General features: G+C 39.3%; 1 protein-coding gene across 1 annotated transcript in view; it reads left to right on the forward strand.

The window, feature by feature from the left end:
• The window catches only part of PXK (PX domain containing serine/threonine kinase like), a 75,578-nt gene that overhangs the window by 9,386 nt on the left and 40,769 nt on the right, over positions 1-25,423 (forward strand). Inside the window, 5 exon segments of the mRNA XM_070738133.1 lie at positions 8,735-8,785; positions 11,841-11,888; positions 18,731-18,917; positions 21,758-21,835; positions 22,916-22,989. Coding sequence (XP_070594234.1) covers positions 8,735-8,785; positions 11,841-11,888; positions 18,731-18,917; positions 21,758-21,835; positions 22,916-22,989 — 438 coding nt within the window.

The raw sequence follows: 25,423 nt of genomic DNA on the forward strand, positions 1-25,423 counted from the left end.
ACTGGAAGTACCAGAAATCTGGAAACGAGCCCGTTCCTGGCCTCTAGGGGGCCCTCTGGAGCCCAGGGGAGACAGTTTTCACCATCCCGGAAGCTCAAGGAAAGCCTCCAGAGCCTGGGGAGGACCATAAACAGGCCTACTGGAAGTCCAGAAATAGGCCCATTTCCAGCCTCTGGAACCCCTTGGGAGCCCAGGGGATGGCATTTTCACCATTCCAGAGGCTCGAGGAAAGTCTCCATAGCATGGGGAAGGTGAAAATCCTCCCCCCCCCCCCCATGGTGCAGGAGACCAAATAGGCCACGCCCCCAAGGCCATACCCACCCAACAACCGGGCAGAGAACCAGTTACTAAAATTTTTCAATCCCACTCCTGACCAAATACTGTAATTTGGTAGAAAAAAATGCCCACTTGTCCGGGAAAAACTAAAATTGAAGATAAGCACTAATAATACAGTGGTTGTGGGGATCTATAACAAATGAGGGATAGAAATCTCATTAGTCTGTATTCTGGTCATGCTTTAATGGTCAGTAGGCAGGCCTTCCAAGATACTTTCTGAGAATGTTCACAGTGTGTTCTCAGAATTGCAGAAGCAGCCACTAAATCAAAAATGTTCACACATTTGCCTTACCATTCATAAAACATGATTGGTTTTTCTTTTTCTTTCTGATAACTGTGGAAAACAGATCTGGCTTATAACTGAATGTTCAATTCCAATTTGCTGTTCTAACAACTAGCTTGAGCAGTCAGTTCGCTACCTTATTTTCCATAAACTTGACATTAAATATGTGACCATTGGCTTCCTTAAAGAACTAATATCATATGAGTTTGCAGAATGAAAAGATTTGTTTTCAGTGTGTAGGCATTAGAAACATTATTCCCTAATATTTCCATAAATGAGTCATGTTTTAAACAACAACCAGAACATTAATGGAAACTTTCTACTTACTATTTTGTAAGCATCATGAACTAATAGAGCTAAACATTATGTTAAGCAGTTAAATTTAATTTAATTTAATTTATTTGATTTCTATGCCGCCCAATCCAGTAAGACTCAGGGCGGCTTACAACAATAAAAATTGCCAATCATCTGGTTGTTTCTGTGTGTTTGATGAATTTATCAGTCATACTGTAATGAATACAGCAGATCTTTGAAAGTAGCTGCTTTTATCATATGATCAGTGAGCAAATGATTTGCATGAGAGCAGTGGGACAGGCAAGCATCATATGAGGAGGAAGATATTACATGTACTTTGGAAGAGAAGACAAAAGTAGGCTGGGTTTAGTCATGCATGTCCACATTTGTGCCTGTTTACATCTCTGAATGATTTATTCATTTACATTTCTGTTTTGTTCTGTGGAATCCAAGGCAGGGATTCTATGCAATTTCATATTTGGGTGCAAAGCTGTCCCAGACCTGTTTAGCTTCAGTAGAGTCGGGAAATATGCCCTTAGGGGCTGCAGCACAATCTAGTTTTGAGAATATTGAAACAAGGGCCTGTAAATTACTTGTAAATACAAAGTTTTTCTTTTCTCGTATAGCTAAGATAAGTTGGTTTACTTGTACTAAGCTTTTGTCCTGATCTAATCTCAGGTTGCTAGTTTATTCCTTTAATTGCTCCTTATTTTATTTGGCATTCTCAGCTTTATTTAGATGTATATTATTAGGCTCAGTAAATTATTCATTCAGTTAATTGCTTGTAAATAAAGTCATGCAATTTATTATCCCCTTTCCCAATTATATATTTTGCTTGTTGAGCTACCTGAACATATAAATTATCTTTAGGTAGGAAGGGAAAAATATTCTTCTGAAACATATGTCTGCTTTTCCACACAAGCTTTTTACTCATGGAACAAAGTAATTGACTAGGTTTTTTTTTTTGTAGAGCAAAACTCAATGGTAGACACAAAACACTTTCTCTGCTAAGGATCATAGGAAAAGTTTGATAAGATGTCTGTGTATATAGCAGAACGTTTACGCATGAGATGTTAATAATTTAACACAGCAACAGAGAGCTGATGTGTACCGTAAAAAGATAGATATTTGTTATATTGCAATATAGTTTATGCAATATAACAAATAGCTAGCTTTTTGCTGCACACATCAGCTCTCTGTTGCTTATTTGTTCTTGACTACCTGCAGAATTGTAGTAGTAAGTTTGTTTTTAGAATTTATTTGTGAATTTGTACTCTTTCACAGCTGAGGGCAATAGATATGGAGAGCTGAGATTTATTTGTGTCTTTTAAGTGTCATGTAGCAGATGACCAATAATGATGAACTGTCTTCACTTGACTGTAAAAACTTGACTGTAAAAAATATGACTTCAGCAACTGAGTTGTCGAAGCATGGAACTCATTACCTGACTCAGTAGTGTCAACCCCTAACCCCCAACATTTTTCCCTTAGACTATCCACGATTGACCTCTCCAGGTTCCTTAGAGGTCAGTAAGGGGCGTGCATAAGTGCACCAGTGTGCCTTCCGTCCCCTGTCCAATTGTCTCTCCTTATCTCATTTATCTTTTCTTCCTTTCAAATTTGTTCACCTATACTTTTATATCTTTTCTTCTATTTGTTTCTTTGTTTATATTACTACATATCTATTCTCTTCAATGTGTATTATGTATTGGACTAAATAAATAAATAAAATAAAATAAAGTCTACTTTTACAAGTTCTAATATTGCTTTTAGTAGAAAAATGGTGTTTGCTTCCTATATAAGTTTCCCATTTTGCCACTGATGCATTGAAATGTCTGTTTTATTCTGCATTCACATGTTGGTGATTACATATAAAGGTCTGTTTGAAATGCCAGAAGCAGCTTTCTTGGCGGGGGAGGGGGTCTGAACATGAGTACTTAAGATTCTTAAGAATGGCAGTCGGAAATATTTCTTTGGGTAGTTAATCTCTCTGTAGTACTAACATTTTATTATAATTAGTGACCTGGGAGAGAAAATGTGCTTTCATATAATCAACTAACAAATCAAGTCCTCATAAATTAGTTGAACGTTTTATTTTTTATTATTCTTATTTGTATTGTTTTGAAAGTTACATGCAGCCCAGGGTCTTGGGGAGTTGGTTATTCAATTTTCATTTTAGAATGAAACTTATTAGAATAACTTATGGTTCCATGTGACCTCAATATACCATATTCATTTCTATTCATCTATTCAATAACAGATGGATAGAAATGAATATATTGAGGTCACATGGAACCATAAATTATTTTTAGATCTTCGGCAACATTTTTCATTCAAAAATAGATAGGAAGAGTATGAATTATTATTTGCTTAATTATCTGTTAAAAATGTACGGTATAGTTCATTTGGCAAGCAAACATTCTACTGCAGAAAGCAGAAGAAACATTTCGTAGGATGTTACATTATACAGAAATGTTAGGGTATTTTCCATGCTTTTTATCTTTGGTATTGTGGAATATTGGAGTTCTCATACTAATACAGGTAGTCCTCTACTTACAACAGTTCATTAGTGATGGCACTGAAAAAAGTGACTTATGACCGTTTTTCACACTTACAACTTTTGTAGCATCCCCTTGATCATGTGATCAAAATTCAAATGCTTGGAAACTGCTTCATATTTTTGACACTTGAATTGTACCAGGGCCCTGCTACTCTTATTGCAACCTGCTTTTAACTTATCAACTAACTTACTAACTGTGGTGATTCACTTAACAACAACTATGGCAAGAAAGTTCATAAAATGGGGCAAAACTCACTTAAGAAATGTCTCACTTAACAACAGAAACTTTGGGCTCAGTGGTGGCCGTAAATTGAGGACCACCTGTGGTGGTCTATCCAGTAAAGGTGAAGGTGGATTATATGTTCAAGAAGAATTGTCATGTGAGGTAAAATCCAAAATAAATACTTGGTATAATATTCACATGTTGTGTAGGTTACATTCTTGGTACATTTTACTTGGAGTTTGTCTGTTTTTAATGGATTAGGAATGCAGTACAGTATTAAGAAACAGTGGGAGAAACATCCATCTGGATAGTGTTGTCACCCAATTGCTTCCTCTTTTGACACAATGCATATTAGATTGCCAAGTTTGCTTTTCAGTAGAGGTAGCCCTTGGATAACAAGCATTCATTCAGTGAGTTATGACGGTGCTAAATGAGAAGATTTATAGACAGTCCTCGCTGCAACCATCACAGTGTCCTGTGGTCGCACGATTGCCATTTGTGACCTTCACTGCCAACTTCTGACAAAGCAAAGTCAATGGAGAAGCCAGGAGGAGGTTGCAAATGGAGATCACATCAAGGTGCACCTAGTAATTGTCATGATTCCCATAACAACTACAGCTGGAGCTACTGTTGTAACTTTATTGCAGTCGGTGATGTCATGCTTTATGACTGTGTTGCTTGGTGAAGGAGTTTCCAGTTCCAATTCCCATTTATTACCAAGAATTACCAGTAACTGCTTCTTTGAGATGTCGTAAGATTAGTCTTGTGATCTCAGTAGTCCAAATTATTTTCAGAAAGTTTTTCTAGCATTGCAATTCAGAAGTATCGATTTGGCTTCACTCAGTCTTTCTGATGGCCCAGCTTTCATACTGACATGCTACATGACCCTGATAGTTCATTCCTTTACTGTTATTGTGATGTTTTTGAATTTTAATATTTTGTTTACATTTATCATAACTTTATCCCAATTAGCAGACACGACTTGACGAATTCTATTGTTGTGAAATTTCTAGGAGGAACCCCCTCACCCCTCAAACATGTATATTTTACTAAAACACATGTTATGTGTTTGTTTGTTTGTTCATTCATTCATTCATTCATTCATTTATTTATTAGATTTGTATGCCGCCCCTCTCCATAGACTCGGAGCGGCTAACAACAATAATGAACAGCATATAACAAATCTAATGTTAAAATAATTTAAAACCCTTATTTAAAAGCAAACATACACACAAACATACCATGCATAAATTGTATAGGCCTGGGGGGAAGGAATAGTTCAGTTCCCCTCATGCCTGATGACAGAGGTGGGTTTTAAGGAGCTTATGAAAGGCAAGGAGGCTGGGGGCAATTCTGATCTCTGGAGGGAGCTGATTCCAGAGGGTCGGGGCCGCCACAGAGAAGGCTCTTCCCCTGGGTCCTGCCAGACGGCATTGTTTAGTCGACGGGACCCGGAGAAGGCCAACTCTGTGGGACCTAACCGGTCGCTGGGATTCGTGCGGCAGAAGGCGGTTCCAGAAATATTCTGGTCTGATGCCATGAAGGGCTTTATAGGTCATAACCAACACTTTGAATTGTGACCGGAAACTGATCGGCAACCAATGCAGACTGCGGAGTGTTGGTGTGACATGGGCATACTTAGGGAAGCCCATGATTGCTCTCGCAGCTGCATTCTGCACGATCTGAAGTTTCCGAACACTTTTCAAAGGTAGCCCCATGCAGAGAGTATTACAGTAGTCGAACCTCGAGGTGATGAGGGCATGAGTGACTATGAGCAGTGACTCCTGGTCCAAATAGGGCCACAACTGGTACACCAGGTGAACCTGGGCAAACGCTGATGTGGGTGAAATGGTATATCATAGGGCAGTGATGGCAAATCGTTTTTGGTTCGCCTGCCAAAAGGGTCTTTGTGGGGATGCTAGCATGCGTTCACGTGCTCATCCCCATTCCCTCCCCCCCATGCATTATGCACCCCCCTGCCCCATGCGGCTCCCAACGCATGCGCACAGTCCTTTCTGCAGCTCCTGATGGAGGTGAAAAAAAAAATCACCCAATGGACAAACCGGAAGTACATTTTTCCGAACCTGACACAGGACAACCTCTCACGTGCCCTCCGATATGGCTCCATGTGTCACCTGTGGCACACATGTCATAGGTTCACCATCACAGTCATAGGGCAACAATTTTTAAACCAGGGTATCTAAAAGGTTTTATTTTATTTATTTATTTTGTCCAATACACAATACACATTGAAGAGAATAGACAAGTAGTAATATATATAAAGAAAAGGATAGAAGAAAAGATATAAAAATAGAGGAGAAGATATATGAAAGGAAGAAAAGATTAATGAGATAAAGGAGAGACAATTGGACAGGGGACAGAAGGCTGACCTCTTAGGAACCTGGAGAGGTCAATCGTGGATAGTCTAAGGGAAAAATGTTGGGGGTTAGAGGTTGACACTACTGAGTCAGGTAATGAATTCCACGCTTCGACAACTCAGTTGCTGAAGTCATATTTTTTACAGTCAAGTTTGGAGCGGTTAATATTAAGTTTGAATCTGTTGCGTGCTCTTGTGTTGTTGCGGTTGAAGCTGAAGTAGTCATTGACAGGTAGGAAGTTGCAGCATAACTTACAAGATGTGTCCAAAATATAGGCCCCATAGATAGGGAGTTGTGGCCGTTTCAGTGCTACTGGATACTGCTGTGGTCATGTGATTTTCATTTTCAACATGCCATGACAGTTTCCCAGCCACTCTCACAATCCCTCCCTCCCACCACTCCCCTGCCTGCTGGGAAGAAGAGGCAATTTCCAATGTTCTATACCAGGTCCCCACAAGAGAATTCAGTGGGAAGGCAGCAGGAAGATGGAAGACATTCCTGCTCCCATTGCTTTTTTGCTCAATCATGGTCAATTTTTTTCTCTGTTTAGATAAGTAAATATCTCTGTAACGATGACCCTGAAGGGCATGAATTGTCTTATCCATCCTAATTGTAGAATAGGAGAGATTTTCATTTTATAATGAGGGATGCAACTGTTCAATTCATTGCGATGTCAAAAGTAATTATTAACAAGTGAAGAAATGAAATAAAACATGCCCTAATAAACTACTACAGAGAAGTGAGTAGGTTACAAGATGTTAACACAGGGAAGTAGATAGTTGTCTAGATACCAAGCTCAGGGCTATAATGGCTTTTAAAGGTCCCTGTTTGTCTTAATCCATTCATACACTGCTCAAAGAAATAAAGGGAACACTCAAATAACACATCCTAGATCTGAATGAATGAAATATTCTCGTTGAATGCTTTGTTCTGTACAAAGTTGAATGTGCACAACAGCATGTGAAATTGATGGTCAATCAATGTTGCTTCCTAAGTGGACAGCTTGGTTTCACAGAAGTTTGATTTACTTGGAGTTATATTGTGTTGTTTAAGTGTTCCCTTTATTTTTTTGAGCAGTGTACATTGAAATTATTTTTAAAATTACTGCATTTAATTTGACAGATCATATAACATTCATTCATTCAGTCATTCATTCATTTATCTGTCTGCCTGTCTGTCTATCTCTATCTATCTATCTATCTATCTATCTATCTATCTATCTATCTATCTATCTATCTATCTATCTGTCATCAATCTGTCATCTATCTATCCATCCATCCATCCATCCATCCATCCATCCAGTCAAGCGTGTATAAGATAACAGACATAAGTATAAACAAGTTTATGAGTACATAAAGTGGATACAAATAAATGGGAGTGGTAGGGACGGTAGGCATAATGGTGTACATGCACACCCCTTACAGATGATGGTGTACATGCACACCCCTTACAGGTGAGGTCAACAGTAGACAGTCTAAGGTTAAGGTTTTAGGGTTTGGGGAAGAAACCACGGAGTCAAATAGTGAATTCCAGGCATTGACCACTCTGTTGCTAAAGTCATATTTTCTGCAATCGAGTTTTGAACGATTTATCTTAAGTTTGTATCTATTGTGTACTCATGTATTGTTTTGGTTGATGCTGAAGTAGTCACTGACAGGTAAGACATTGTAACAGATAATTTTATGTACTAAGCTTAAGTCAGACCGAAAGTGATATAATTATAAGTTGTCTAAGCCAGTGTTTTTCAACCAGTGTGCCGTGGCACACTAGTGTGCCGCGAGACATGGTCAGGTGTGCCGCAAAGCACAAAGAGAGAGAGAAAGCAAGCAAGAGAGAAAGAAACCGAGAGAAAGCAAGAGAAAGAAAGCAAGAGAAAGAAAGCAAGAGAGAGAGAAAGAGAACAAGAGAGAAAGAAAGCAAGAGAGAGAGCGAGAGAGAAAGAAAGAAAGCAAGAGAGAAAGAGAGGGAGGGAAGGTGGGAGAGAGAATGACATAGAGGGAGGTAGGGAGGGAGAGAGAAAGACAGCAAGAAAGAAGGAAGAGAGAAAGAAAGAGGGATGGAGAGAGAGAAAAAAAGAGAAAGGGAGAGAAAGAGGGAGGGAGAAATAGAGCGAAAGGGAGGAAGAGATAATTTTTTTGTCCAAACTTTTTTTAGCGCCCCCCCCCAATGTGCCCCATGGTTTTGTAAATATAAAAAATGTGCCGCGGCTCAAAAAAGGTTGAAAATCACTGGTCTAAGCCCAAGATTTCAAGCCTGATGGCATAAGGCATTCTGTTGCGAGCAGAGGAATGGAGGACTCTTCTCATGAAATATCTCTGGACTCACTCAATTATATTAATGTCCGAAATATAGTGCGGGTTCCAGACAGATGTGCTGTATTTGAGATTTGGTCTAGCAAATGTTTTGTATGTTCTAGTAAGTAGTACAGTATTATCAGAGAAGAAGCTATGCAATATTAGGTTAACAACTCTTAATATCTTTTTGGCAAGGTTGTTACAGTAGGCTCTGGCACTTAGATCACTAGAGATGAGTACTCCAAGGTCCTTGACAGAGTGAGGGTTGTCTACGAGGTAATATTCACCCAGCTTGTATTTTGTGTTCTGATTTTATATTATATGATTTATGTATCATGTTATATGTTAATTGTGTTCTAATTTCTAGGAATATATTATCCGTGTACAAAGAGGGATTTCAATGGAAAACAGCTGGCAGGTAAATTCTTGAATTCTTAATTTAAATTATTACAGATTTTTTTCCCAACTGAACTATGATATGATAATACAGTACAGTATTTTTACTGTATAACTTCAAATTTTTCAAAATCATTTGGTATAAGTAATTTTTGAATGAAAGAAGTTGTCAAATATGATCAGAGCGTAGGTCATTATTTCTGCTTTCTCTTTCTCACATTCAGTCTTCTTTGGCCATAACTCAGTTGATTCATGTTAAATCATTGCTAGTTTTTAAGTAACTCTAAAGTAATTAAGACCAAAGTCTATTACAGGTATCCCTTGACTTACTACCACAATGGGGCTTGGAGTTTGGCAATTAGTGATTGTGGTCATAAAGTCAAAGCATCATGTTACCAAATTTTGATTTTATGACAATGTTATTAACAATGATCATAACAACTATGGTTGTTAAGTAAACCACATGGTTATTAAACAAATCCAATATATCCAATGGGCACAGAAGAGCAGAAAACAAATTGCGATCATATGATTGCAACCAGTTGTAAATGTGAGATGGTTGGTTGTCAAGTGCCTGAAATGTGACAGGTTGTAAGTAGATGTTTTAAAAGCCTGTCATAACTTCCAATGGTTCTTAAGTGTAAATCAAGGTCTACCTGTATAGATTTTCCTCCCCCTGATTTTCTTAAAATTGGAATAAGAGCCCCAGTGCATATGAGATAAACTGGATTCTATTAGTGTTAAACGTATACTTTCATAAGATCCTTTTTCTGTAGTTTGCTAGTAATAAGAATATTCTATTTTAAAGAGAAATGAAACTAACTCCGGAACATGACCAGCTGACAATTATTTCACTAGTCCTGTCATTTCTCAAATTATGAAGTCCAGACTACAATAGCCAGATTCTTTGCATTGTCTGTCTTGAAGGAAGTAGGCTGGTGCTACCTGAATCGGAATCTCAAAAAATCTAGCATTGAGAGAATAGAAAGCTCTGTGCTATTAGCAGATGATATATTTATCTGCTGCTATAGGAGAATGGCAACATTAATCATCTTTCTCTTCTTTTGCTGTTTTTCAAGCATCTTTAAAAATGGTTGCTTTTCTCCTGTCATAAAAAACTCATCTATGAAATGCGAACTACTGGAGAAGATCCAATAACTCTTGTTTTTAAATTATTTCTAAAACTGGCAGGTTATAATGGACCGTTGGTCGCTTGCATCCGGAACAGCCCTGAGCAAGAGTTATAAGGCTGCATAAATCTTATTTATGAAATTGCTCAAAGATGCATAGTATACTTGACTGACACAGATACAAAGAAGGAATGATTTTATAGCTGATAAAAGGAGGAGATGGAGTTAGAACAAGATGTATCACCCTTAGGGAGAGACCTGATAGCTTCCACTTTGAAATGCAGCCTGTGATATGTGAGAATGACAAAGTTTTTGATGTTGTCATAATTTCATTTCAGAAGGACAGAGAATGCTGCTAATTAGCATCCTTGCAAATATTAGTTGTTCCAGAGGCACAGATTCCATAGGAAAATGAAATATTTTTATTACCTATAAAGAGCCCTGCTGGATTAGATCACAATCTCAGCTAGTCTACCGTTCTTTGTGAAGAGCCAGATATATTTGAGAAGTCACAAGTCTCAATATTGCCAGACACTCCTAATTTTCCTTTTGATATTCCTCCCCAGTAGAGAAGATTTCAGGCATGTGCTATTTTTGGTTCTTAAGATAGTAAACCTCTACCGGTCATAATATCAGGAATCATTGATAGACTCTAATCTGAAGAGCTCTGGTGGTGCAGTGGTTAGAATGTAGTACTGCAGGCCACTTCTGTTAATCCCTGGCTAACCCGCAGTTTGGCAGTTTGCAGAACCCCATAACTGTCTACTGTGGACCTCAACCCATTCCTAGGAAGTCTGTGAGGGGCAGAAGTGCACCAGCATGCTTACCGTCTCTGTCCTACTGTCCCCATTTATTCGTAACAATTTCCTCTGTTCATGTCCGTGCATATACTTATATCAGTTATCTTTTACATGTTTGACAAACTAAATAAAATTAAATTAAAAAGTGCTAATCTACCAAGACCCTATCCAGTCATCTTTTTATATTATCCAAATTAACTACCATGACACAACTATTGGCAGTGCATTCCTCAGTTTAACTGTCTATTGCATGAATAATAGACATGGCTATTACATTATATTACCGTAGTCGTGAAAACTATCTCCAGAGATTCGCACTGCCCCCATCCCCCTCACCTTCCGCAAGAGTCTTAAGACTCACATATGTCTCTAGGCCTGGGGCAATTAGATCTAGACCCCCTGACTACTAAATGTGATGTATGATTGTGATTGAATTGGTGATTGATCTTAATGCATTGAATTTTTAGCTTGTAATTTTTAACTACCGGTAATTAGATTTGTTTGTACAAATTAGATTTGTTTGCATTGTTTTATATTGTATCTTGTGAGCCGCCCTGAGCCTTCGGAGAAGGGTGGCATACAAATCTAATTAATAATAATAATAATAATAATAATAATAATAATAATAATAATAATAATGTCTATTACATTATATTGGTCGTGAAAACTCCTACAATTTTAGTTTAAATTACCTCAGGTTTTCACTGTACTATATGAGAAAATAATCTGCTGCCTCAATCATATCTAATTTTAAATACATTTATCATGCTGCCCTTTAGTGCCTTTTGCTCCCGGCAAAAGAGACCCAATTTTATAAATGCAGGTGGGAATAATTATTCAATATTCATGTCATTAGTCAAGCACAACTCCATTAAACTTTCCTGTGCACACTCTATTATTCTTTGTGTAATTAAATTGAAATAGGTTTTGCTCTTATAGGCTCTGTGTAGAGGAGCAAGCAGTTTTTGCTTTTTCCAACTCCTGAAAGACTTTGTGTCTGACATCAGCATTTATTCTTCTCATCATGAAATCTTCCAAACATGGGCCAATAGGATAATTTTGAACCTATGTCTGAATTATATGTTAGATGAGATTTAAAAATGTATTTGAATGAGTTGTACCCAACTAATAAAATGTTATTTTGCAGATTATACGAAGATACAGTGATTTTGATTTGCTGAATAACAGTTTGCAGGTAAAGTAGCTTTCTTTTTTATGTAAGACTGTTTTTATATTTTTGATTTACAGTGATCCCCCGAGTTTCGCGATCTCGATCTTTGCGAAACGCTATATCGTGATTTTTCCACCCGATGACGTCACTCCCTTCCTTTCTCATCTTTCTTTCTCTCTCTCTTTCTCTATCTTGCTTCTTCCTCTCTCACACTCTCTTCCTCCCTCTCTCATCTCTTTCTTTCCTTCTCTCTCTTTCTCTATCTCTCCCCCTCTTGCTCTCGAGCGGCAAGCGAGCAGCCGGGCGAACGGGCAAGCGAGCAGCCGGGCGGGCGGGTGAACGGGCAAGTGGCAAGCGATCTTGGGGTTTCCCCTTTGCCTGGGCGGCGGGAAGACCCAGGGAAGGTTCCTTCGGCCGCCCAACAGCTGATCTGCTCCGCAGCGCGGCAGCAGCGAGGAGCCGATGATGGGGTTTCCCCGTTGCCTGGGCAACGGGGAAACCCCATCTTTGGCTCCTCGCTGCTGCCGTGCTGCGGAGCAGATCAGCTGTTGGGCGGCCGAAGGAACCTTCCCTGGGTCTTCCCGCCGCCCACACGCAAACTCCACCATCTGCGCATGTGCGGCCATGAAAAAAAGGGCGCGCATGCGCAGATGGTGTTTTACTTCCGCACCGCTATATCGCGACAAATCGAGTTTCGCGAGGGGTCTTGGAACGGAACCCTCGCGAAACTCGGGGGATCACTGTATATATGATAGCTGTATCAGTTTTGTTTTGTTTTCACTCAGATATTTTTACATTAATTTGTGATTAAATTTTCTGATAGAAGTCTGCATTTTAAATAAGTAAACATGCGTACATTTAAAATATCTGTTTTGAAATGATCTCAAAACAGATATTTATATAATCAGGATTAACTGTTGGGGAGACAAATACTGTTTCAGAAAATTGAAAACAAAGTGTGAAACCTAGCGGCTAGCTGAGTGTTAGTTCAGCGATTAAGCCAGGCAAGAGATATTAGAACAATCTATAAGTGATTACGGAAGAGTAAAATCGGAACGTGGGAAAGTTGCAAGTGTTGACACTCAATAATTTAACTTAAAGGATCTCTTGTTCACTGCTACAAAAGCAAAAGTCATATTGATCTTTTAATATGAAGTCCCGACATGCAGTGTAGAGAACCATTTTATCAATTTTGAAAGGCCTTTCTGAATGGTGCTATTTATTGTGCAGTGAAATAGTGTCCTTTTGCTTTTTAAACACTGTAGTAATTGTGTGTTTTTACTTTCCAGGACACTGGTTTCTTTTAGTATGTGTGGGAAAATAGCAGAGAGAGGCTGTATATTAAAGTGTCTAGTGGTTTGCAGGCAGAAGAAGAAAGTTGGTAGCTACATTATAGTTATTTTCAACAATTCCTTTGCTGCTACTCGTGCTTTGTCTGATACTAATAGCGGAAGAATTCTGTTAATGTGGTTTCATTCACTGACCCTGCTATATATACTAGTGGATAGGCGTATTACTAGTCTGTATCCATTTACAGTGTGTGCTGGACTAAAAATATGTTGAATTTCAAAGAAGGATATATTTTTCAGGTCTAATTTGTGAAGCTTCCAAGAACTTGGTTGATGGACAGTATAAGAAATATATCACAAATACAAAATTGAACGATAAGCAGTTGATATAAGCAGTTTTATATTGTTATGGTGGGAATCTGAGAGACCATTAGATATTGAAGGCTTTCATCTCCATGCATGTCCTTTCATAGTGGTCATTTAATAATAATAATAATAATAATAATAATAATAATAATAATAATAACAATAACAACAACAACAACAACAACAACTTATTAGATTTGTATGCCGCCCCTTTCCGAAGACTCAGGGCGGCTCACAACAATAATAAAAACAATGTTACAGTGGAACAAATCTAATATTAAAAGGAAAAAAAGGCATATAAAACCCTATCATTTAAAACCAAACAACACATACATACCAAACATAAAGTATAAAAGCCTGGGGAAGGTGTCTTAGTTCCCCCATGCCTGGCGATATAGGTGGGTCTTGAGTAGCTTACAAAAGACAAGGAGGGTGGGGGCCATTCTAATCTCCGGGGGGGGGAGTTGATTCTAGAGGGCCGGGGCCGCCACAGAGAAGGCTCTTCCCCTGGGGCCCACCAAACGACATTGTTTAGTCGACGGGACCCAGAGAAGGCCAACTCTGTGGGACCTTATCGGTCGCTGGGATTCGTGCGATAGCAGGCGGTTCCAGAGGTTCTCTGGCCCAGTGCCATGTAGGGCTTTAAAGGTCATAACCAACACTTTGAATTGTGACCGAAACTGATTGGCAACCAGTGCAGGCCACGGAGTGTTGTAGAAACGTGGGCGAATCTGGGAAGCCCCACGATGGCTCTCGCGGCCGCATTCTGCACGATCTGAAGTTTCCGAACACTTTTCTAAGGTAGCCCCATGTAGAGAGCTACAAGAGATTGTTACTTACACTATTCTGAAAATAATAATAATAATAATAATAATAATAATAATAATAATAATAATAATTTATTAGATTTGTATGCCGCCCCTCTCCGAAGACTGTCTTTCAAGTAACAAGATAAATCTACAAGGCTATAAGCTTAATATAATTTATGTCACTTCTAGAACTGACTGACTGATTTAAATTCATTGTTTCCATGGGAAGGTGAAAATTTTAACAAGTGTGAAGATTTTTTTTTTATCCTGCCACCTTCCTCTTTGGTTGCAGTCAATGAACAAGACACTGAAGTACTAGTCTATAAATCAATATTTTTTTCTGCATTGGCATCAGTAAATACTTTATTTTAAAATAACTTCCTCCAACAGAGTACAGTTTGTTTTTTAGATGGTTCCTAAGCTCAAGGATAATTATGCTCTTTCACAATAGTACTGCAGTTGCATGTCCGGCTGGGTAATTATTGCTACACCGCTTTTTTGGATAACGTTGTGTAACACAACAGCGGACATGATACCATGGACTTAATACATTAACAGATTCTCTTGTGGGATGTGTAGCGATGGCTTCGAATCCTGTCTCTGAATTACATCCCTGCTTTTTCAACACAGGCATCCTGGAAGTTAATCATTCCAGATTTGTTCAGACTTAGATAAATACAACAGAAATATAAAGCATTTCCTCAGCTAGCTTCAGCAGAATTTCTTGTTATTTCAAAACTGTTAAAATCCATTAATCAAATGTATGATTTCCTTTTCTGAGAATGAATGAGTACAGTGAGAGTTTCTGTAAAAAACATTCCTCAGATAAAGGGAAGAAACAGTTCTGCTGTACTCTGAACTTCCCTTCCTGTTTGCCTATGAACTGCTAATCTGGGTTGTTCTTTTATTTTTCTTTTTGAAAAGAAATGTCTGTTTCTGAAAATAATTAAGTGTTCCTCGAAACCCCAAAACACCCTAATCCCCCTCCCCGCAAAATAATTTGCATCTTCAGGATGCTTTTCTTTACATCAATATTAAAAAAAATCCATCCTATCATAAATATTAATTTTGTGTTATGTGCTAGCAGTGAAGTTATTGTCCATATTTTATCACAATGAATGACTTACGTGTTAAGTGGTTTTTAAAATGTACATTTATTAAAAAATTGGTGGAATGTAACAACAAAAATGCAAAGAAGGCAAAACAGTATGACAGTGTACTAAAGAAATAAAAAGGGAGCATAAAATATAGATCCTTTTGACTTCTATTAGCATAGAACTAATTGTACATTAACAGGGAAATGATTCCCTTTGCCAAGCCTCAGTATTCCAAAGAACTCTTGCTTCTTCATTGCTTATTTGACCCCTATGACAATCATTAAGTGTTGTATCACATCAGCGTTTCCCAACCGGTGTGCCGCGGCACACTAGTGTGCCGCGAGACATGGCCAGGTGTGCCGCCAAGCTCCAGCTGGGCGGGGTGCTGCCGGTACTTCCGTCCTGGGGCTCCCGCTCGCAGCTGTCCCCCGGCTCCTGCTCGATGCTGCGGTTTTCGGCGCTCTCCTGCTGGGCCCCAAAGAAGGAAGGCAGGAAGAAGGAGAGCTCCATTCTTCGCGCCTTTTTCCCGCCTTCCTTCTTTGGGGCCCAGCAGGAGAGCGCTGAAAACCGCGGCATCGAGCAGGAGCCGGTTGACAGCTGCGAGCGGGAGCCCCAGGACAGAAGTACCGGCAGCGCCCCGCCCAGCTGGAGCTTCTCTGGCGTCGACGGCAAGTGTCCTTTGTGGCCCGGCAGGAGGGCACTGGCGATGGGAGCGGGGGGGGGTGGCTGCAGCGGCCGCAGGCAGTCGCGGGGAGATGGCGGCGAGAGGGAGCGCTCTTTCTCTCTCTCTCAGCTGACTGCAAGCGGGAGCCCTGACGGTGGCGGTTGGACGTGCTGCTGGACGTCGTACATGCTGGCGCTGCGGGCCTGGCATATACGGTGTCCAGCAGCACGTCCAGCTGCCGCCGTCAGGGCTCCCGCTTGCAGTCAGCTGAGAGAGAGAGAGAAAGAAAGAGAGGCAGAGAAAGAGAGATAGAGAAAGAGAGAGAGAAAGAGAGACATAGCAAGTGAGGCAGAGAGAGAGAAAAAGAAAGAGAGACATAGCAAGAGAAAAAGAGAGACTTAGCAAGAGAGGCACAGAGAGAGAGAGAAAGAGAAAGAAAGAGAGACATAGCAAGAGAGACAGAGAGAGAGCAAGAGAGAGAGAAAAAAGCAAGAAAGAGATAGCAAGAGAGACAGAGAGAGAGAGAGAGCAAGGGAGAGAGAAAGACATAGAGGAAGGGAAGGAGGGAGAGAGAAAGAGAGCAAAAAAGAGAGGAAGAAAGAAAGAGGGATGGAGAGAGAGAAAGAAGGGAAGGAAGGAAAAGAGAGAAAGAGGGAGAACTAGAGCGAAAGGGAGGAAGAGAGAGGGTTTTTTTGTCCAAACTTTTCTTTAGCCCCCCCCCCCCCCTTTCAGTGTTCCCCAGGATTTTGAAAATATGAATAATGTGCCGTGGCTCAAAAAAGGTTGGGAAACACTGTATCACATGATTCTTGACAAATGTATATTTTATTTTATGTACGTTGAGAGCATATGCATTAAGACAAATTCCTTGTGTGTCCAATCATACTTGGCCAATAAAAATTCTATTCTATTCTATTCTAATCACATCTACATCTTTAAAACTGCTATGATGTTTTCTGAATTACATTAATGTATATAATGACTTGGAATTAAAAAAAAGAGCTAAAATGGCAGATGAGTTAACGATAATAGAAAAACGTCACAATGTAACTCATTTTTCCTAGAACTAGGAGTTCTAAGATCTTTAAATGTTTCCTCTTAATATGAAAGAATGAGTCAAATTCTGACCGGAAAATACTTTCGAAACTTTTTCTATAGTTTCTGCAAAATTCAATTCAATTCAATTTATTAGATTTGTATGCTGCCCCTCTCCGAAGACTCGGGGCGGCTCACAACAATAAAAACAATATTCTAGCGAAAACAAATCTAATATTAAAAAGCACATAAAAACCCTATCATATTTAAAAAGCAAACAACACATAACTATCCAAACATAAATATTAAAAAGCACATAAAAACCCTATCATACTTAAAAAGCAAGCAACACATAACTATCCAAACATAAATATTAAAAAGCCTGGGGGAAAGGTGTCTCAAAAGAAATAGAGAATGCTAACATGCACATTCTAGCTTTATTCTGCTTTCCCCTTCCCTCCCAAAACCAAGACTTTGACTAAAATTTGCCATGTTGCTTCATTTCCTTTACATGACGTAGTTTGTTCTGGTGACATAAAACCATCAGGGTATATTTAGGAATGTAACTTTGCTTTGTTACTAAAACTGCTATTTAATTGCTAATGAATTAATATAAACCTTTAATTAGAAGCCTTTATTCTTTGTGAGTGAGAGTCTTTGACCCTCTTGTGTTGCTGAACTACAATTCGCAGCGTCCTTCACTATTGCTAAGATAGCTAGACCTGTTGAACGTTACAGATAGTTCTTGATTTACAACCACAATTGAGCCCCAAATTTCTGTTGCTAAGCAAGATAAGATGTTAAGTGAATTTTGCCACATTTTATGATTTTTCTTGCCACAATTGTTAAACAAATCATTGCACTTGTTAGGCTAGTAAGACAGTTGTTAAACTAACCTGGCTTCTCCATTGACTTTGCTTGTCAGAATGTCACAAAAGGTGATTATATAACCCCGGGATACTGCAGTCATCATTCATTCATTCATTCATTCATTCATTCATTCATTCATTCATTCATTCATTCATTCAATCAATCTACTTTATATGCCGCCCCTCTCCTGATGGACTCAGGGCGGAAAACAGCAATAAAATTACTACAAAAATTTAAAATATCCCAAAATACATACTGTATTATAAAAAACAAATACAACTTTAAAACCCGATATAAAACGAACATACAACCAGTTGGTTATAAATATGAACCAGTTGCCAATCATTCAAATTTTGATCATGTGACCATGGTCATAACTGTGATAAACTGTCATAAGTCCCTTTTTTCAGTACTATTGTAACTTTGAACAGGTACTAAATGATAAGTAAGAGTATCAGTATACCTTCTTAGAGAAACCAACATCCTTGGTAATCATACTAAGACGTTTGAAGCCATGGTTTGGTGTAAGTTTGGTTCATTGAATGAGCCACAGAGGCCTAACTTACATTTAAGCTAGAAACCATCAGAAAGATTATGCTGGTGTATTGCAATAAACCAACAAATCATCATATGTTTTTTTGCAGTGTATTAACCCAGCCAATACTTTCGGTTGCATTTTTTATTGCAGATGTATCTTGTACTAGTAGTTTTCACTAGCTCTGTTCTTCTTTTTAAGATTTCTGCTCTTAGCCTACCTCTTCCTCCCAAAAAATTGATTGGAAATATGGACCGTGAATTCATTGCTGAAAGACAGAAGGGCCTTCAGAACTATCTCAATGTGATTACTTCAAATCATATCCTTTCCAACTGTGAACTAGTAAAGAAATTTTTGGATCCAAACAGCTATTCTATTAATTACACTGGTAAGGGGACAGTTTTGAAAATTATTTATTGAAGAATCAAATGTTTCAAATAGCCAGCGCAGATTTTACATATTTCCTGTCTTTTCTCCGAAAGAATGCATGACTTTAGCAGTAGCTTTCTACATATCTGAAACTAGCGAAGTGAAAAATATTCTGTCAGTTCATGGAATTGCCAGCACTATAGATGTGATGTCCTTGTTGGTCTATTTTATTAAAGCATTTCACAGCTCAAGGATTTCTCCCCCACTGAGCATTGCTTTCATGTTCAAAGATGAAACACCTGAACACAGTTGGATGACCTGAAAGTGGAATGCTGCCTGTAGCTTTTGAATTTCCTGCACTCCCTTGTGATTCTGGCTTCAACGTTTATTCATGGAATGTTATCATTACTGAACTCTATGCTGGCAAATCATATTAAAGGTTTAGTGAATAGCATATATTCCAGGCAGATGAGATGTTATCCTCGCATTTGATTTTAACGTGTCCTTGTATTCAAAAAATAACAATTGGACGCTGCTGTAGAATATCTTGCTGTATCTCATGCAAGATTTTCTCTGCCTGGATTCTGTATATCTGTAAATATGTCTTTCAGTTTACATTATTTCTCACTTCTTAGCATGGCTGGCAGGAGAGAAGCCCTTCTATACTTATTAATTAACTGAACCAGCATAACAGAAAATATGTGTTGCCTTACAGAAATACAAGAAATATAAGAATAAATGAAATATACAAATATTTTCTCGAGATCTCATACATGCCTATGTATCCCAGTGGCCAGTCAGGTCCCACAGAGTTGACCTTCTCCAGATCCCGTCAGCTAGACCAGCGTTTCCCAACCGGTGTGCCGCGGCACACTAGTGTGCCGCGAGACATGGCCAGGTGTGCCGCCAAGCTCCAGCTGGGCGGGGTGCTGCCGGTACTTCCGTCCTGGGGCTCCCGCTCGCAGCTGTCCCCCGGCTCCTGCTCGATGCCGCGGTTTTCGGCGCTCTCCTGCTGGGCCCCAAAGAAGGAAGGCAGGAAGAAGGAGAGCTCCATTCTTCGCGCCTTTTTCCCGCCTTCCTTCTTTGGGGCCCAGCAGGAGAGCGCCGAAAACCGCAGCATCGAGCAGGAGCCGGTTGACAGCTGTGAGCGGGAGCCCCAGGACGGAAGTACCGGCAGCGCCCCGCCCAGCTGGAGCTTCCCTGGCGTCGACGGCAAGTGTCCTTTGTGGCCCGGCGGGAGGGCACTGGCGATGGGAGCGGGGGTGTGTGTGGCCGCAGCGGCCGCAGGCAGTCGCGGGGAGATGGCGGCGGCGAGAGGGAGCGCTCTTTCTCTCTCAGCTGACTGCAAGCGGGAGCCCTGACGGTGGCGGTTGGATGTGCTGCTGGACGTCGTACATGCTGGCGCTGCGGGCCTGGCATATACGGTGTCCAGCAGCACGTCCAGCTGCCGCCGTCAGGGCTCCCGCTTTCAGTCAGCTGAGAGAGAGAGAGAAAGAAAGAGAGACATATAAGAGAGGCAGAGAGAGAGAGAAAGAGAGACATAGCAAGAGAGGCAGAGAAAGAGAGACAGAGCAAGAAAGAGAGGCAGAGAAAGAGAGATAGAGAAAGAGAGAGAGAAAGAGAGACATAGCAAGAGAGGCAGAGAGAGAAAAAGAAAGAGAGACATAGCAAGAGAAAAAGAGAGACTTAGCAAGAGAGGCACAGAGAGAGAGAGAAAGAGAAAGAGAAAGAGAAAGAAAGAGAGACATAGCAAGAGAGACAGAGAGAGAGAAAGAGAGAGAAAGAGAAAGAAAGAGAGATAGCAAGAGAGGCAAAGAGAAAGAAAGAGACATATAGCAAGACAGTGAAAGAGAGAGAGAGAGCAAGATTGAGAGAAAAAAGCAAGAAAGAGGTAGCAAGAGAGACAGAGAGAGAGAAAGAGCAAGGGAGAGAGAAAGACATAGAGGAAGGGAAGGAGGGAGAGAGAAAGAGAGCAAAAAAGAGGAAGAAAGAAAGAGGGATGGAGAGAGAGAAAGAAGGGAAGGAAGGAAAAGAGAGAAAGAGGGAGAAATAGAGCGAAAGGGAGGAAGAGAGAGGGTTTTTTTGTCCAAACTTTTCTTTAGCCCGCCCCCCCCCCCCTTTCAGTGTTCCCCAGGATTTTGAAAATATGAATAATGTGCCGCGGCTCAAAAAAGGTTGGGAAACACTGAGCTAGACAATGCCACCTGGCGGGGCCTAAGGGAAGAGCCTTCTCTGTGGCAACCCTGTCACTCAGGAATCAACTCCCCACGGAGATTTGTACTGCCCCCACCCTCCTAGCATTTCGTAAAGGCTTAAAAACCCATCTCTGCTGACAGGCTTGGGGTCATTGAATTTTAACAGCTACCCTGGCCTATAAGTGAATGAAACATGGACGATTGGTTTTTAAATGAATTAGGGGTTTTAGAACATAACTCTTTTTAGATTTTTATGTAATTTTAGACTTGCTGTTTTTTAGTATTTTAAATGTTAGATTTCTTACATATTTTGTATTTGTTTTATTGTAAACCGTTCTGAGTCTCAGGAAAAAGGCGGCATAGAAATCTGAATGAATGAATGAATGAATGAATGAATGAATGAATGAATGAATGAATGTATTTTCTGGTATTTTGTATTGATGAAGTTGGAAAAACATGTTATGATGCCTTCATCCATATTATTTGAAATTCCTCCTATATTCTGTTGTCTGTAGATATACTTTCCAATTTTTGTTTCATCTTTAGCCAACCTGGAGATAACTTACTGTTGAAAGTTGACACACAGATACAACTTTAAAGTTGAAATTTACTGTAGGCATTTGTCAATATTGATATAACAACTTTGCAACCCCTCTCTCTGCAGAAATTGCCTTACAGCATGTTTCAATGTTTTTTCGGTCGGAACCAAAATGGGAAGTGGTAGAACCGTTAAAAGATATTGGTAAGAACATTTTATTAGATATATATAGTATTTATTATATATCACAGACATCAGAATATGTTGTTGCTCTGTCCATCTCTGTATTGTACTTTGTGTTGTATTGTAGATTGTTTTGTAAAGATAGGGAGCAAACTTATTGTCAGAATCAAGATTCTGCTGTCATTCTATTTATCTTATAGATCCCTACTGTGTGGGCTCCAATCCACCTTTAGACTTCAGCAGGAGACAAAGGATTTAAATCCCCTAATTATCTTTCCTCCCTTCTCCCATCAAGCAGAGTCCTGATTTATAAAACAAATATTTACAAATTGTTGTGTTTTTTGTTTCTTGCTTGGAACTTAAGTCAAAGGGTCTTTCCGGTCTTAAAATCCTAGTAAATTGGAAATGTCAAGTGTAAATCCTTATCACATATAATGATACTAAATGTTAAGCTTTGCACCGTATTTTATTAAAACAGCTGTTCTCCTTTTTATCTTGTAATGTACCTTGCTGAATTATACAATCGGCAAAAGATTAATATGTTTTTTGAATGCTACTACAGATAGTCCTCGACTTACAACAGTTCATTTAATGACTGTTCAAAGTTAAAGCTGCACTGAAAAAAAGTGACTTGACTGTTTTTCATGCTTATGAACATTGCAGTATCCCCGTGGTCACGCTATTAAAAGTCAGATGCTTAGCAACTGACTCATATTTATGATGGTTGCAGTGTCACGTGATCACCATTTGCAATCTTCTGACAAGCAAAGTCAATGGAGAAACTAGATACACCTAACAACCATGTAGCTAACTTAAGAACTGCGGTGATTCACTTAATAACAGTGGCAAGAAAGGCCGTAAAATGGGACAAAGCTCACTTAACAGCTGTCTCACTTAGCAGCATAAAAGTTTGGATTGGATTGTGTTTGTAAGCCAAGGACTGCCTGTATTGTGAAATACCTCTCTTTCCACCCTCCCTTTCTCCCTCTATTTCTTTCTCTCTCTTGTATGCCTCCCCATCCCACATGAGCATTACATTGTATGATGTATAGTACTTACGACTCATTTTAACTTATTTTCATGAATTATATGGTTTTTCAGGCTGGAGGATACGAAAGAAGTATTTCTTAATGAAGATTAAAAATCAACCAAAGGAGCGACTAGTGCTAAGTTGGGTTAGTTTGTTTTTTGTGTATGTGGGGTGGGGGCATTATATCTGTTCTGTCGGGCTCTCTGGTAGAATCCTCCCAAACATTCACAGGTACAAATTGCAGACACACACGTTTTAAAATTCAAAACAATGTTCTTTATAATGAAAATTCACTTAAACTAAGCCCTCTTTTGGTACAGCAAAGAGCACTGGTCTCCAAACAACCTGGTAATTTGTACAAGTCCCTTATCAGTTCTGTGATACTTAGCTTGCAGCTGTGAGGCAATTCACAGTCCTTCTTCTTTCACAAGGTGAAACACACTTTGCTCTGGTTTAGTTTCAAAGCGGGGAAAAATCAGCACACAAAAGGTCAAAGTCAGTAAAGCAGTCATGAAACACAACGATCAGATAATCCTCCACAATGGCCAAACCCACAGGCTGCTATTTATAGCAGCCTCACTAATTACCACAGCCCCACCCAACCACAGGTGGCCTCATTTTCTTTGATAATAATCTCTCAGTTGTTGTTGCCTATGCATCGCTCTCCGCATGGGTGGCTGTATCATTAACTCTTGTTCTGAATCCAAGGAGGAGCTAGATAATTGATCTCCTTCTGAGCTGTCTGCCACACTCTCCTCCTCCCTGTCATTCATGTCTTCTTGGTCAGAGGAGCCTTCATCAGCAGATTCCACAGAGGGCAAAACAGTCCTGCAGCATGTCTCCCCCACATCTACAGTCCTTGGGGCAGGAGCTGGGCCAGAGCTAACCACAACAATATCCTACCAAAATTGCAAAATTGATATTTGCTTTGTGTTCACGAGACTAACTTTTAAAGAAAACTCTGAGCACTCTCTCTAAAGTTAAGCAACTCCTGTGCTATTATAAAGAGTTTAGTTGAGGACCTTAGGGAAAATAGGGAATAGTGGTTGTAAAGGCACTTACAGAACAATTGCATAGCCTAGAGAGCCAAGCAAACATGAGAAAGAAACTTAAAATAGATCCATTTTGATTTTCTTTAGTATAAGGTAGAAACTAGGACAGGCTTTCAAGAATCTATTATTATATCTTACAATAATAAAATAGCATTTTTGATATCCTTGCAGGTCTCTTTGTTGACCTAGCTTATCTTGAAGAGTTGATTTTTGTAAGAAGTTATTAATCAGCAGAGAGACTAGACAATATATTGAGACAGTCTATAATTTGTACAGTCCTGATAATATAATTTGTACAGTATTGATTTGCTAAATCAACATTAGACAAAAACTGGAGTAATCATTTGTTTACTGTAAAGACAAAAAAACCCTCTGCAATCTGACCTTAGGAATGAGGAATAAAAAGAAACCACCTTGTGTTGATTGGGAATGATTCATTGGATTTCTGTTGCTAAACTGTAAAAGCCAATTGGAGAAATGGAAAACAAGTGTTAAATAAGACTTATGGCTGGTTGCTTAGCAACCATTTGAAGGTACCAACCTACCTGGAAAAAGGATATTTATGGCCTGAATCTGAAGCCCCCCCCCCATCTTCTGTGCAGTCACCTGACTTCACCTCAGGCACTTGGCAACATGGCCACATTTACAGTTATTTGCAGCATCCTCCATTGTGTGATTATGTTTTATAATGGTTTTTCCAAAAACTAGCACTTCTGGTTTTTGGCCAAACTGTATCAATGTGAAACAATGGTTTGGTCCTTACAACCGCCATGTTCTTTTAATGTCTGCACATTCACATGTAACAATTGCTGCATTTGCGTCACTCTCCCTGCAAAAAATATTGTAAAATCAGGTTGGTCATGCTTTACAACTGTTAAAAGTTATTTATTTATTTATTTGGAAAATTTATATTTCCATCTACTCGCTCATGGCAGCTCAAGGCAGCTTTTTATTTATTTTATTTATTTAGTCCAATACATAATACACATTGAAGAGAATAGATATGTAGCAATATAACTAAAGAAATGAATAGAAGAAAAGATAAAAAAGTACAGGTGAACAAATTTGAAAGGAAGAAAAGATAAATGAGATAAGGAGAGACAATTACAGGAAATAAAAACCTATGATTGTCATAGGCTCCATTACAGTTGTAACTTGACGACCAACTAGATTAGCTGTTCCCTTTTCTTTCCAGAAGGCTTGGAGTTTATTCAATCTTTGCAAGTATGTTATGTACATATGGATCCTGAACACTGTAACAACATTTTCTATTGCACTCCTAAACGTATTCTCTTTTAGAATCAGTTAAAGCTCCATTTGCGCCAAGCAGAATTCTTACTTCTGTCTTGTCTTGCATTTACTAAAGGGGAAAAAGAATGGGATTTATGCAATCATTTTATCTGCATTCGTATATCTCAGAATTTCTATACTTTAAGGGGGGGGAAATCCATTCTTGAATGTCACCAAAAATAAAGATTTAAATAATTTAAATATAGCAATACTTTTATACGCCGTATCATTTACTAA

This window comes from Erythrolamprus reginae, chromosome 2, assembly GCF_031021105.1.
Source record: "Erythrolamprus reginae isolate rEryReg1 chromosome 2, rEryReg1.hap1, whole genome shotgun sequence".
Taxonomy (NCBI): Eukaryota; Metazoa; Chordata; class Lepidosauria; order Squamata; family Dipsadidae; genus Erythrolamprus; species Erythrolamprus reginae.